The 16,320-nt window shown below is 35.2% G+C and overlaps 1 protein-coding gene across 1 annotated transcript in view; it reads right to left on the bottom strand.

The window, feature by feature from the left end:
* LOC145677139 (G2/mitotic-specific cyclin-B-like) overlaps positions 1-15,976 on the bottom strand; it is a 62,148-nt gene extending 46,172 nt beyond the window's left edge. The window contains exons 1-2 of the mRNA XM_081747785.1: positions 15,726-15,976; positions 2,195-2,406 (exon numbers count right to left, since the gene is read on the bottom strand). Of these exons, the coding sequence (XP_081603911.1) occupies positions 2,195-2,406; positions 15,726-15,755 (242 nt within the window). The 5' untranslated portion in view covers positions 15,756-15,976. The remainder of the gene's footprint in view (positions 1-2,194; positions 2,407-15,725) is intronic.
* Positions 15,977-16,320: the final 344 nt, after the last annotated feature.

Here is a 16,320-nt window from a genome sequence, read left to right as displayed (position 1 = left end):
GGACAAACATATAAACCTAGCATTTTAATATATAGAGTAGCCGAACCTGCGTCTCTACACAGCACATCATTCGCATGTGAGCACAAATCTCCTTCTCATTCCTCACAACATATGTACATGTCTCTTTACAGACACAAGTGAAAGACATTTTGAAAAAAAAAAAAAAATCGGCAAGAAGTATCATAATGGAGAGGTTTTTTTTCGATTATTTTTTCTCAATATCTCGCACCGTTTGCAAGATTTGAGCCTACTTCCGGTTGGAGTTTCTAAAGCAAATACATTACATATACAATTAATTATAATGTCAGTTATATATGGTGTTCATTGGGCAAAACACTCAAAAAATAAAGATTCATTTTAGACTCGAGAAATGGTTATCCTTCCTTTTCCATTATTATTTGGCAATGAAACAAACGCCTGAGACATATACAACCCCAATATACAACAATGTGGTATTGGAATGTATAACGCATAGGATATGCTTTAGTTTTTTTCTTTTTTTAATTTCAACGCTTTCTGTGTACCCTAAAAAATGTAATAAAGAAATAATGGCCATGTTTTTTAAATATTCAATTAGAACTGGACAATCTACGCAAAATTTCCAATCGAGCAGTGAAAACGTAATCTTTCTAGAGCCTGTAGTTTCCGAGATCTCATTGTCGAAAGGATTGGCCACAAACATATAAACGTCCACAACATACAGTTTAAAAGAATTCGGAAGATGGAAGCACAATTCACATGCATTGATTTTAGAGAAGGCTTATTAAAATACAAAGGCTTTGAACATATCATAAACTTTATGAAAAAGAGTTAACTAATTTAGACTATTTAAAGTACAAATACTTAAAATGTTTGTCTCTGTTAAACGTGAAATCTCACATAACCGTAAGTGAAAGATTTGAAAGCTAAAGTTATAGGTTGGAGCTCAGGCGCTTCTCATTGCTGTTATAGCATTATAATAGATAATAATAATATATTAATTTTCTTGTACCTTATAAAGTTTTTGCGATACAAAATGAAGTGGAATGAAATTATTTCAGTTTAATGTCTCATCGTATATCTCTGAAGGCAAAAGAGGATTGTAATGGTGAGAATGAACGGAATGTTTGAATGAAGAAAGTAGGAGCAAACAATACTGAGAAAACCCATGCACAGGGTGTTAATCTACAACAAAACGCACATCTGGGGACCCGACGTATCAGAGGTAAACGTTTTACCAATAAACCACCACGACATGCGACCACTTGCGATAGAAGTTTGCCTACTACATAATATTTCGACTTTTTAAATATCATTTCGTTTATAAGAAAAACAAAAGAAATTATGAAAGTGTATGTTTGTATGTAATAATTCAATATAATAAAATGAAACAATCATTTAAAAGCTATTCCATTATTACTTTATATCAACATGGTTTTATTTAAGTCCATTTTCCACTTTTTATTTAATTTCATAAGTTTCTCATAATACATTTTCAGCGAAGAAGAGAAACTGTTTAAAAAATTAACTTCATTAACCAAACATAATTGTAAAACTTAACATGAAGTACAATAATTATTAAACACATCATCTTGTGTGTTATCAGACATATTTTGTGATTTAGGGTGTTTCTCGTTCTATAACTAATAATTCCTTAGGAGGTGGTCGAACTACTCTGCACTTGTCCCAATGATCTCGGCTTGTGGCAACGTTGAAACAACGTTTAATTGCTCAGACGAAACAGCTCAAGCTACTCAAATCTCATGGCCTGCTCTACACAAATTGGCTCTAGTACAAATGACTGGAGTACTTTTATTAGTTCAGACTTGGCTCACATAGTCCAGCAAGAAAATTTAATGACATCAATTTATTTGCGAATTTGAATCATACGCTTTCAACTGAATACACTTTACAGTGAAATGAACTTCTTTTCTCATCAATCCCCTTTTACACTAACGAAATGGTCTCAGTGATGAATCGATGCAAATTCCACGCAATTAAGAAAAATTGTAAAAATAATTACTTTTAAATACGGTTTCTTGAAGTTGTTAAATTATAATCGGTTACCTATAGTTTATGAAATATAAGTGAGAATGATTTAAAAGCTTTTACGGTAAATACACTAATAACTCTTCTTTACTGTTATTTACAACCCCACTTCTGCGAAAGATTAATGCATTGATAAAGTGAATTAAAAAATTATACACTAACTTACCTCTGAGTAACACTTTTCTGAGTAATTTTCAAGGCTTCGAATTTCTTCACATCAGCTTTCTGGAGAGAGATTTGTCTAGTCTGAGTGGAAACTTTATTTCCAATCTCTCCAAGAACAGCACGTTGTTTAGGAGCTCCCTTTTGAGGAGGTAGCATCTTTCCAGATGCAGGCAAACCTTTGCCAACCACATTCTCCTGGTTATCTTTGAAGTCCTGGAAGATACATGAACAAAAACTAGAGTCTATATGGAAAGGGAAAAATAGAATTGGTTATAAATTTTAGAGAATACATTTTTAAAATATGACACCAGACAAATAAAACTTCGAATCAACAAGCACAAAAACGTACTTACCGCTCACTTTTTAACTAAAAGTTGCTATACAGAGTATATCCGTTAAGTTTTGGATCAAAATTTCACCTCTAGGCAGTTAAGTAGGAAACTTCGAGGACAAAGCAGCAAAACCAAGCCTGAAGCAATCGAAAGATCTTAAGAGGGCCGGTTAAAAAGCCAACATGTAGGAGTATTGAATACAATCCATATTTGGGCAATAGTTCATCCTTGTGAACAAATATTCAACTCAACATTCAATAACATGATCAAGATAACCCCCTGCCTGAATTAATTTGGACTATGATATGGCACACACACACAATATATATATATATATATATATATATATATATATATATATATATTAAGGTGGATCGGAAAAAACTTTTTTTTAGTTTCCGAGTTGCTATACCGCGGAAAAGTTGTGGTTAGTGATGACTTGAAAAATAAAAATGTCGAAATCGGTTAATATCTTCCGATCGCGCAAAGCGTCTGAAAAATTTTAAAAAGCACGAAAAATTTAATGTTTTCGTACTTTTTATGAAAACAAAATACTCTCGTATTTTTAATGCTATAGTGATAAAACGTTACAACTAGTAATATTTAATAAGAAAAACACATGTTATATGGTTTTAGGGAGTATCTTCCGATCGCGCACGTGTGAGAAACCTAACAAGATTCCTGTCATTAAGCGAAAATTCTTGTATCTTCAGAGGGAGCATGGGTTAGGAAAAATTAGTGCTTTGGATCGGAAGGAGACATCAAAGTTGAAACGTAGACTTGAAAGAAGAAGCTATACTTTAAATAGATAACCCTGATTGTTTACTTGTGGAAGAGCCAAGTTGTTCAGCCGAAGTTTGTTCTGAAATTGAACCTGAATACAAACCAAATGACTCTGAGAAAAAGGAATCTCCATCTCCATGGCAGATGAGAATTAAATTAGGAGCTACAGCATTAACTTACGATCGATATGGAGTCAGTGACCGTGCAGGTTCTGCTATAGTACCTAGTGCTAGAAGACTTTGGTATAATAACCAAAGCAGATACGTCTATGGTTATTGAAGGTGTAAAATTAGAAGGGAAAGGAGCAAAATTAGAAGGGACTTGCAAAACAACAGTGAAAATGATTTAGATAAACTGCGTGGTCTTTGTTTTGATGGAAGAAAGGATGACACCTGGGTCATAGTACGACGAAATTGTTTAGATTCAATCTTATCTATTAAGGATTACCATTACTCGCTCATCAAAGAACCTGGTTCTGCACACATTGGCCATGTGTCGCCGAGCTCTGGATCTGCTAAAGACATTGTGTCTTGCCTTAATGAACAAGGAATTTCAGTGGAAGACTTGGATATCATCGGTTGAGATGGTACTAATACAAATACTGGCTGGACCAATAGGACACAATATTTTCTGGACCAATTGGAAATAATCTAAGCGGGTGTGAGAAACTGCCAGTGATAGATTTTCAACCAATAGATTGTGTAATTCCAAAAGTTGACAGAAATTCTTTGAGTAAAGACCAGAGATATCTTTTAGATATATGTCAGGCGGTCAAAAGTGGCATATGTCCAAATGATTTATCAATTCGTGATCCCGGACCACTTTCACATTCCAGATGGCTCACTTCTGCAAATAGAGTTCCAGACTATACATAAGCGAAGCAAATCCTTCAAATAAGTTAAAAACCATAGTGACTTTCATTTTGAAATCTTAGATGCCAGTGTGGTTTGAAATTAAAAACAGCAATACCTTCATAAGTGGACCTATTCATGTATATAGAACAATTGAAACATCTCGATACTTGCCTGACAATTTGAAGCAAGTTGTTTTCCCCGTCATTGAAAGGAACTCGTTCTTTGCTCACCCCGAAAATCTTTTAATAGCCATGATTTTTGATGAGAGGAAGCACATTAGAGAACTAGGGCTTAGAAGAGTGTTGAAAGCCAGGCAGTCGGATTCGAAAGGAAAAACCATCAGAACATTTCTTACTTCAACTGTACATTTTGAAGCCTCAGATTACATTGACATGATTGACTGGAGTGAAGCCAAGTATTCTTCTCCACCTCTTCTTCGAAAAGTTTCAAACGACGACATCAACTCTTTCATTCAACGAGGTGAAATACCAGATGGGGATATCAAGAAGTTCCCCTGCCATACGCAAGCCGTGGAGCGATGCGTGAAGCTAGTTACAGAAGCTTCGCTCCAAGTATGCGGATACAAATCAAGAAATGGCTACATCAGAGCAACGCTGAAATCTAGATCAAGAGATACCTGAGTTCAGAACAAAATCTGACTATAAAATCGCTTCAATTTTATAAGTCTTTCAAAAAAGAAAAACAAATTTAAATATGTAAATATTGTAAATAGTACACACCTTTTATGGCTGGGTGGATGGGAAGAGTGTGGGTGGAACTCGAAGTGCAGCCTCCTCCTCTGGGTTGTTTTTATATATAAAAACAAGCGAAGAGCTGAACATGTGTGTTAGCTTTGGAAATTATGTGTCATAACCTTGGAACTCTCATTAAAACATTAAACATTATAAAACATATTAGAACGCATGTTATTACATCAGCACTATAAGGCATTAAAAATATAGCAGTTTATAATTTTTTATTTATTTTTTTTTTAAATACGAACAACAGACATTTTTCTTAAACTTCATGGGGTTTGCGCGATCGGAAGATATTCTCTAAAATCATAAAACAACTGTTCTTATTATTAAATAAGGCATGTTATAACGTTTTATCACTATAGCGTAAAAAATACGACAGTATTTTATTTTAATAAAGAGTACGAGAAAATTAAGTTTCTCATGTTTTTTTAAAATTTTTCAGACGCTTTGCGCGATCGGAAGATTTAACCGATTTCGACACTTTTTTTAAAAATTTTTTAAGTCATAACTAACCACAACTTTTTCGCGATATAGCAACTCGGAAACTAAAAAAAGTTTTTTTCGATCCACCCTAATATATATATATATATATATAATAATTCAAGGGAAGTCATCCGAAATTGTGAACTCTGCAATACAGCATTAAGCTCTTCCTATAACTATCCCTACATCGTTTAAGTATATCTTCATAATGAACAGCAACATGTCAGTTTATACCTAGGATCTTATAAAATAGAGGACCTGCCCCCTATATATCTTTATCCTATTAAATAATGAAGCCAAAAAACAACCGAGCATCGGCATGTCTGATTGGCTGCTCTCGTTTCCGACATAGTCTGATTGGCTACTTTCGTTTCCGCCATGTTTGTTGACTCAAAACATTGCGATCCTATTGGGCGGAGTGGGCAGAGTAGGGATGGCGAAACTGTGACGTATGGCTTCAAGATTTTATTGTAAGGGCAGATCCTCTATTTATAACATCCTTGGTTTATCGCATTTAGCACAAAGAATACTTCCTGCAGTTTCAAAGTGAATCATTATGCGCTACAGGTAGCAGAAAGAAATCACTTCCCCACAAAATGTCTGTTATATAAATCAAATACCTGGTGAATCACTTCACAGAAGAATTGCAAGCAAAATTTAAAAATCATCTTCTGTCCACAGTAAATTGTTTTCACATTTTGAATATGACATCAGCACCCACAGCTTATATATACAGGGTGGTCCAAAAGTAGGTATACACACCTGCATTGATTATATATAACATTCTAGCTTATGGGTTTATTTGCCACGGCTGTTCTGAGCTTAAGACATAAGTAAAAAGCTTTAAGAACAAATAATAAAGAAACTTAGTCTACTTGATGAATAACAATAAGAAATTATATAAAAAGCAATGAGTTGATTAGTACTGGGCTGTATACCTACTTTTGGGTCACCCTATATGCGAATCACACTTCTAAAATTGTCTTGTAATGCAATATAGAACCAATATGCTGATTCGCTCTCAAAAATTCTACACATTAATGTTAGTAGTAAGTCTCGTCTTGTACAACCTTGATACTGGTTTGAAAACAGAACTGAATTATACGTATACAGGGGCGGCTATAGGGGCTATAGCCCCCCCTTGACGCTCAGGTATAGACTGGATAAAATGGGCTTCAATCCTGCTTTACACGGGATAAAGTTGCAAACTATGGTTTAGCCCCTCCCTTGATCATGTCCTGGATCCGCCACTGTACGTATATATAGGGTGAACCATTTATCTCGATACGCCCTTGTAACTTTTAAACTAATGAACAAAAAAACGCTGAAAGTTTGCACCATGCAAATATCGGCAGGGGGATAGTTTGACATATCCTCTGATACAACAAGGTTAACAGTGTTGCCAACTCAACATTAAGTTATTTCTCAAATAGCACTACATCAGGTTATTTCAAATCTACATGTAAAACGAGAACATTTAATATCCAACTTCTTACGCAGTATTGCAAATTAAGGACGCTACAGCGTCACCAACTTTCATATTTTGGTGGCCTTTAAAGCAGTAATAACGCAAATGAGACATGAGGCAATGCACATCCTAAATACTTTAGTGGCAAATACTATATGATGATGGATTTCGAATGAATATGAAACAAAATTATAAGGGACTGAAAATTTGACTGTTAAAAAAAAAAAAAAAATCTTTATTTCGAAAAAGTGTTTAGATAAATACCTCATTCAATTGCATATATGTTTTCAATAGATGTGAAGATCGCAATGCCGTTTACAGTAATTCGCAATCTCAAACCATTAGCGACATGACAAAAACTGGAAGTTTGCAACATTGCTAAAAATATGTAGCTCCGAGGGCTTGTTGTAATTACACCTACTAAAAATTATTATTGTGACGTTATAGAAGCGAAGTAAAATAAAAAATAGTTTCAAAAATTTCCCATAAATATCCCATTTTAAGAAATACATAAAATTTCATCCATTTTTAAATCTCTCGAATGATTCTTCATATATCAAATTACTGTAAATAACATTTGATCTTTATGTCTATTTACCATCATAAAACCATTACATAATTCGGTATGACACTTACCTAAACACTTTCTCCAAATCAAGTCCTTTGAAAAAAGTCAATTTTTCAATTCCTTATAGCTTAGTTTCTACTTATTCGACATACGTCATACGATGACTGTAGTATTCGACATTAAAGTACTTTGCTTGTACATAATCCAGTCAGTCTCATTTGCATTATCACTTTTGTAGAACCATCAAACTTTAGTGTTTTTCAATGTTTATGATAGTGCAGCGTCCTTAGCTTGCAATACTCCATAAGTATGGAATTGTAAGTTTTCGATTTACATATAGAATTGAAATAAATAATGACCTCACTTAATCCAATTTGCAAAAAATACAACTTTATGTTGGGTTGACTACACTTAACCTTGTGGTATCAGAGTATGCCAGACAATGACTCCCTACCGTTACTTGAATGTTACGAGGTTTTACCGTTTTCTGAGCATTACTTAAAGTTACAAGGGCGTATCAAGATAAATGATCCACTCTATATCTGAAACGCCCACTGAACGGAAAAATAGATATATGGAAAATATTTTAAGAATATATCTTTGGGAATACATTTCAATGAAAGCGTAATAGTAAAACCCCATTTTGGGGATAAATTTTGTACTCTTCCATTCCCTTAGAATGCACCCTTGAATATAAGTGACATGAAATCCTAGATTGAGGTACCTACTATAGGGGAGCCAGCAAGAATAAGTTTGACAGCTCGCAGCGGCGTTGCCGTGCCGCTACTCACGTGTCATGCTTATAGGAACATAGCGAAAAAGACGCCTAGAATAAACACGCCTGCCTACCTACAAAAGCAAGGGAGCGTGCATCACCTAGATCAGAGATTGGCAAACTAAAGCCCGCGGGCTAGGTCGTCCACACTCTAAAAGTTCTGACCCACGAAACGATTCCTAATCTGTAAATACTGGCTGTCATTGTTGTTTTTAATAAAATATATTGGACAGAGTAAATTAGTTTTTCTTCTTTGGCTTCCTCCCCTAAATAGCTTGCCTATCACTGACGTAGACTATATAATGACAAAATGAAAACATTGTTATACGCGACTATAGTATATACAAGATGAGAAAATAACTAATTTTACTGGTCCTCTGTTTTTGATATAAGATTTTTCAAGTTTATAATCTTGCAACACTTGCAAGAGACTCGCATCTTAGCTGTCGGCTTTTCACTCCTTTCTTTCCTTCTCTCTTTCCGATTCTGAGTCGTGACATCATTTTCATAACCAGTTACTAATAAATCTAGTACCTTTTTTAAAAAAAATATTGTTTCTGTATTGACATTTTTATATACTTGAACTCAATTAGCTCTTTGAATTGATCTCCTAAATAATGTTTTATGCGTGTAACATGAAGAACTATGTAACGTGCGCGGAGTCGCCTGAATTGAAGCTGCGCATCTCGGCCATCAGGTTAAGGTCGCGGCGAATATGGTCAAGCGCATATGGTTATATATAAACCTGGAAACCACCGGAGTAACTTACTCGTGTAACGCATGGCGTAGGTGTGGATTTGGAAGGCTTGGTGCTGGGATTTGAGAGTTTGAATGCCACTTGGAATTTCGTCATCCAGACTCAAATTGTGGGAAGTTCCATCAAGCGAATGTAGGTGAGGTTACCTGCCCGTAAACTAAAGCAATCAATTGACGGACCCAAAGCCCCAAAGTTAAAAAGAAATAACATGGATGCCCATAAATACAAATTTTAGCATTTAAAAAGGTATAAATGCAGGTAAAAAAGGAATAAAAAGGTTAAAAAAAAAGTAATAGAGTTGGCTTAACTTCTGGAAGATCTCATGTTAGAATCCAGTGCACAGACATTTTCGACTGAGAATTTTTCACACTGTCATTTTCATCAGACATGCCAGGATGATAACTAATAAGACACATCCTTCCTTATCTCCGATTTCCCCCCCCCCCCCATTAGTCTAATAGCCAATTTGCTACTACATGACAAATTATTCTTAAGACCTTACGCACCCACACGACTTTCCTTCTTAGAACTTAAAGCTTTACATTAAGCCCAAGGAAGTATTAAATACTGAATTTGAGCTACTTATCAATTGTGTAGAAAGAGAAATTCAACAATTTAGGTATTACTTATCTTTGGTGTGTAATCATTCTATATAAGATTTCTCTCTCTCTCTCATTTACTCACTCAGTTTCTTTCTTTCAATATTTATTGAGCAGCCCACAGAAGATTTCGGAGGTCGGAAAAAATTTTTTCGCACAACGTAATATATATATATATATATATATATATATATATATATATATATATATATATAAACGGAAACAAAGAGCTCATGAAGAAAACAAATGAACGTTATTTGTCAAGGGAAGAGCCTTCCTCTTCGGTGCATCTATAATGGCAGTTTTCTTAATGGTGCAAAACAGAAAAAGTGAAAATGAAATATTTAAGTTTTACGTCCCACGATTATAAAGGTTAGGCTAAAGGAGACGGTGATGATGAGATGAGTGAAATGGTGGAATGAAGAAAGTGGGAGGAAAGGGAGAACCCCGAGAAAACCCACGAGCACGGTGTTTGTCCACTACAAAGTCCACACGACGCGAGCTGGGATCGAACCAGGGACCCCAAGCACCGGAGGTGAACGCTCTACCACTGAGCCACAGCGCCCCTGGTGCAAAACACGGAAAATTTTTGTTTGCCCAGCAGAGCACATCGGATGATAACGTATTTCTTTGAAACCCGAACCAATCTTAAAAAAGACACAAACAACTAGTAAAATTGTATATAATATTTTTACTTTACCCTGTTTTTAAAACAAAATAAAGTAAAACATGAGAGAAATACATTTATGTAATACTCTTAAAGGCTACACTCAAGAACTTCTTTCGGGTGATTCTGTATATTCTTGAAATTTTACGGTTGTTTTAACTTTCATGTACATACTTCGAACGAATTGTTTCATTCATTGATCACATACGTAATAATCTGTTACCACCTATTAGGTGCTTCGGACCTGCAAAATCGATAAAGTTCCAAATTCTGTAATGAAGTGACTGTTCCTTAAGCTTGTTCAGAATCGGGAAAGTACCGAATTTTCTGTTCATCGATCATATGCGTAAAAAACTATCCATCTGAACGTGTGGTTTCCTAGACTCTAGAATATATAAATCACCATCACGGTTTACCCAGCCCAGAAGGTTTCTGAATTTTTAACAAGAGGAATTCAACATATCTTTAGTAAACTTTTTTTTTTTTTTCAAAGAAAGAAAAAAAAAAACTACGGAATACATTTAAGAAGAGTGGAAAGAATCAAATACTGTTCCAATTCACAAGAAAGGCGACAAAACTGATTGTAATAATTATTGAGGGATCTCTCTCCTGTTAACATCCTATAAACTCCTCCCAAACATTCTATTAACAAAACTGATTCCATACGCAGATGAAATTACTGGAAATTTCCAGTGTGGATTTAGGCGAAATCGATCAACTATCGAACAAATATTTACCATTCGACAAATACTCGAAAAGAAATAGGAATATATTACCCAGTACATCACCAATTTATTGATTTTAGAAAGGCTTACGACTCGGTTAGGAGGGAAACATTGTACAACAATCTTACAGAATTTGGAATACTGAAAAAGTTAGGTTAGTAATTAAAATGTGTTTAAATGAATCCCAGAGCAAAGTCCGAGTAGAAAAATTCTTGTTCATGAGCTTCCACGTCGAGAATGGCCTAAAACAAGGGGATGCGTTATCGCCATTATTATTCAGCTTTGTTCCACAGTACGCTGTAAGGAAAATCCAAGATAGCAACCATTGCCAAGACCTGAATGGTATTCACCAGGTTATGGCGTATGCTGATGATGTAAATCTGATAGGAGAGCAATCGAAAGAAATGCAGAAGTCATATTAAACGCTTACAGCGACATTGGTTTAGAAGCAAATGCAGAGAAAATTAAATACAAGGAAGATTACCGGGATCGTAATACGGCAAATTATGGATGCGTCAAAATATCAAATAATACTTTCGACAAAGTGGATACTTTCAAATGTCTAGGATCAATATTACGAGATCAAAATCACATTCACGAAGAAATTAAATGTAGACTGAAATCAAGAAATTCGCGTTATTATTCAGTTCAAAACATTTTGTCGTCGCGAATTCTGTCGAGGAATTTGAAGTTTAAAATATATAAAACGATAATTATGCCTGTTGTTCTATATGACTGCAAAACATGGTCGCTTACCCTGAAAGAACATAGACAAAGTTTTTGAGAACAAGATCCTGAGACGAATATTCGGACCCAATAGGAACGGGAATGGTGGAAACTTCATAACGAGAAATTACATAATTTATATGGTTTACCAACATGAGTAGGGTCATCGAGTATAGGAAGATCAGGTGGGCAGGTCATGTAGCCAGAATGGAAGAAAGTAGGAACGCTTGCAAAGTTTTACTGAAACTCCAATTACAAAACGTCCATTAGGAACACCTAGGCGTAGATGGGAGGATAATATTAAGACGCATCTCACAGAAATAGGAATACAGAGCAGAAACTGGATCGAATTGGGTAAGGATAGAAGTAAATGGAGAGCTTTTGTGAACGTGGCATTGAACCTTCGGATATATGAGAGAGAGAGAGAGAGAGAGAGAGAGAGAGAGAGAGAGAGAGAAAATACATTTCAACACAACTGTGCAACAAACATGAATGAGTGGTTAGCTTTTGCGCTTCTATCAGTAAGTCCGGAATTCAACCCTGCATTCATCCATTTCGTCTGTGAATGCAGAGATAGTGCGTGTACCATAAGCCCTGGCCGACTCCCATTCTCATGGTTTTTAACTCGTTATTACTTATTACCAGCAGTGACGGATTTGCGAAGGGGGTTAGAGTGGGGATGTCTTTCGGATAGAAGTGAACCCCGAAATTACGGAATTTCTAAAACCAACGAAATATTAGTTATGCCTTTACTCATAAAGGTCAAGCTCTCCTACAGATAAAAATTAAGAATATTTACGAAAAAACCCTCCCAAAATACTTTTCTAAATCCGCCACTCAGTATATCATTATAAAATTGTATTCAAGATTGTATATGGAAGATAACTGCTAAATCATTGCACAGATACGGTATAACAAATGCGGAGTACGCTCTGAAGGATATAATGAAAAACGCACGCTCCGATAGATATATTGAAAAAACAAACTTTTAATTATCTACTAGAAGCTAAAGTACTAACTCTAAGAAATGAAACATGACTAACAATGAAATTATATAGGGAAGGATAAATGTCGATAACTCAGAAGTTCAACTAAAGTTAAATACCCTCTAAAATTGCCCTCAAATATTAGTTACTTTGTTTACTTCAATTCATAAAACATGTGCTCCATCTATGATGGTGAATTCCAATGTCAAATATTGCATTCAGGTCATGAAATCTTATTTAACGATACTGTATACTATAAGAAAGCTATTTAGACAGAACAATCATGAAAATGAAAAGAGCCAAAATTTTAATTCCCCCCCCCCCCCCTCCAAAAGCCAGCTTTCTATGTGCAAGAAACCATCGATTCAAAAAAGCCGGCTTTTTTGCATCTTTAATACAAAGTAAGGGTGAACTTTACAAAGTCCACTCCAGTTATAACACAATGGCGTAAGCATTGGGACTATTTTCGATCGAAGACACACACCGCCATATTTAAAACAAAAACATGGTCACCAAGACATTAGAATATTAAAAAAAATATATAAACTACACATGCTTTCTGATACCTACAAAGAGAAACTGAAGCATGTATTATAAACTTTATCCCCCAGTGTTTAAGTTTTAAAAACCGGCTCCAGCTCTAACCCAATGTTCTACATAACATCCTTTCCAATGAAGTGTATATTATAAAGTTTGTCTCCGGGGCTAAACTTTACAAAGGACGCTCCAGCTGTAGCCTGCAATCAAAAAATCCGCATCATGCATAAAAATTCAAGAAAAAAATATGTACCGTCAAATTCATGTTCAATTACTTTGGCGACATCCCTTAGGCATTTATTCTGAAGTTGGGCGTCCGCTTTCGCCACTTTTTTCGCTGTTATCTCCTTTCCACACTTTCTGCAATTTGTTATTAGGTTCATTAATCCGTGCTCTTCACAAACTTTTAAAAGATTTTGCTCGTTATCAACGTATTGCTTCACAAATGTTAAAACTGTTAGTTAATTGCCCTTGTACATTCGCCATGTTGATAACATAAATGCTCGTTTCTTTCCCATAATGCAACCGTTCGGTTACCTTGCGTCAAGTAGTTCCCTCCGCTCGCCGTTTAGTCCCATGTTTATAACCGCTTATATATAACAAATAAACAGATTTTTCGAGACACTTATACATTATCAAGCACACAAACGATCAAATTATCCATATCTTTATTGTAAATTTTTAAAATTTTGCTGGAAACGGACGCCCAACTTTGGAATTTAACCCCATCCCTTAACATAGCATCAATGGAAAACAAAATGAACAATCTGCTGCACATGTAACTTTGATTTTTCAAGAAATGTTCCACGAAAGGCAGACACACGCCAGAAGTACTTTACTCCATTAACCCGTCGATTACACTGAAAAATATAATGTAATCTATCATTATACAACTTCAAACTTGCCCCACATTTACGGCAATAAATTTTCAAAGCAGAAAATTCACGTAAGTTAACATCACAAGCATTACACATTGCAGTCATAATACGAACAAGAACACACATATTTAACTACCAAAGCAACATGACATATCACACACACACCGCGCTCTACTATACGACACACAAAAACACGTGCTAACGCTATACGTTATGACAAACTCAGACGATATCAAACCACGTGCAGTTAAAGTAACAACGCCATCTGTTGATAGCTAACACTATAACAAAAAGTGAAACTAAAGAAACAAATATAAACAAGAACTACTTATTGATGCGGAGGACGAAACTGGAGCGTGTCTCGTAAAGTTTAACCCAAAGTAATAGCCACACCTGCGTTTTAGGGTTACGAGTGTAAAATTATCACGTGTGATTTCAGACGAATAAAATAAGCGATTGCATAAGAAAAATGACTGTATTGTATACTATTTTCCACCGGTGGTTTCCTGCATTGCGTATAGAAGCTGTACCTGATGTTTACAGTACCAGTATGAAACCATGACGAAGCGTTATTGAAACTCTTATCTTTCCCAAAACCTACTCGTTTTCACAACCCTCACATACGCGTATATCCACCGCCGCTGACGCGCCTGCTCGCTTCGGACGCACCATCTCGCCAACCGAAAAACCTTTCAGTTTCACCTTTCCCTGACTCAATTAGATAACAGTCGTGCTTTTCAGTAACCACCTAAAACATGCTGGTTTGTTTTTCGCACTATAGTTTTTATGCCATATATATATACGCAAATCCTAAAAGAATTCTAGGACAATGTTTAGCAAAAGGCGTCCAGCTATTTTTTCTAAAAGATCCGGTAGTTTCTGTTCATGTTAGGTTAGTTTGTGTTAGATTACCTATATTAGTGTAGGAGTCCAGCATAATTTAAAAAAAAAAAATATGGAATTTCGCTTATTTCTATTAATACTAGGTTAGTTTAAGTTAGGTTATGTTAAACTTAAGTACTTGCATCTTCCATTTCTCCCGTAAATTTTGCATTTTTTACGTACTTCTGGACCTCGTCTGCTAAACATTTACCGAATTCTAAGTTCCTGACAATCATTTCTTACTACCCCTTGAATTTTATCTATGCCAAGTGAGATATTTTCATGTCACAACCGCAAATCATTTAGGAGACAAAAACGAAATCAATAAAAGAATTTTTCAACAATTACTTCGATTGGTGTGCTAAAAGTAAAAACCTGCACGCTGCTGGTAATGTTATGAGAAGTGCATATGCAGCTTTTAGTATCTTTCTTCAATCTTAGTGCAAAAAAATAAATAAATAAAGTATCTTCTTATTTATATTAATTTAAATATGAAATTCCCATTAACTATTCGTAGTAAATGCATTCAAACATAATATCAAATACAAATGCAGGGTCTAGAGCCTGTCATATATTTCCTCACATATCAAAATAATCGTGGTGATACATAGCAGTGAAATATACCATCGATTGTAGAACATTTGCACTAGGCCCAGAACTTTTATCATCACTGCACTGTTCTGTTGTTTCTCTTTTAAAGACAAAAATATACACGGCGATGTTAATTGAATTTATAGTTAAAAATAATGCTTACTGATACACCTTTCCTCAAGCGTAGCGCCATGTTCTTCAGAATTCTAGCTTTCTCTCTCGTTTAATATTTAACAGTAAAATCTCTGTTAGTATTTTCAAAATTACAGGCACTTAGTCACATCTCCAATCAAATGGCCAGTTTTAGAGAAAGCACACACAGCAAAATTTGTTACTTATTTAACTGCAACTGCCACCAGTTAAGTTACTAGTTACAACGTTTAAATGTCCTTCATTTTAGTGACGTTTCAGCAATCCACCAATCACATGCATGTAGTTAGAAAATCATCTCTTGTCCATAAATCGATGCAAAAAATGAAAGTATTAGCAGTTTCACCGACGAATGTCAAACGAACCTTATTCCGAACCAGTCATTGCAAATATCATAACGCGTGTAAAACTTTCAAAATTCAATTATAAATGGTATCAATACTATTGCAAAGTACAATTCAAATTTTATGTCGCGTTCACGTAAGAAACAATACGAAGTTGGGCTTCAGTGGCGTTGTACCGTAACTGCTTAAGAAAAAATAGTGAAGCCTAAAGTAATGCAAGTATTGCAAAACACTTATAACTGTTTTAGCTGCTGCGTAGCTGCC

This window comes from Thermobia domestica, chromosome 2 (assembly GCF_964235325.1).
Source record: "Thermobia domestica chromosome 2, izTheDome1.hap1.1, whole genome shotgun sequence".
Classification (NCBI taxonomy): domain Eukaryota; kingdom Metazoa; phylum Arthropoda; class Insecta; order Zygentoma; family Lepismatidae; genus Thermobia; species Thermobia domestica.
The sequence above is the reverse complement of the archived record's forward strand: the minus strand, read 5'-3'. Positions and strand labels throughout refer to the sequence as shown.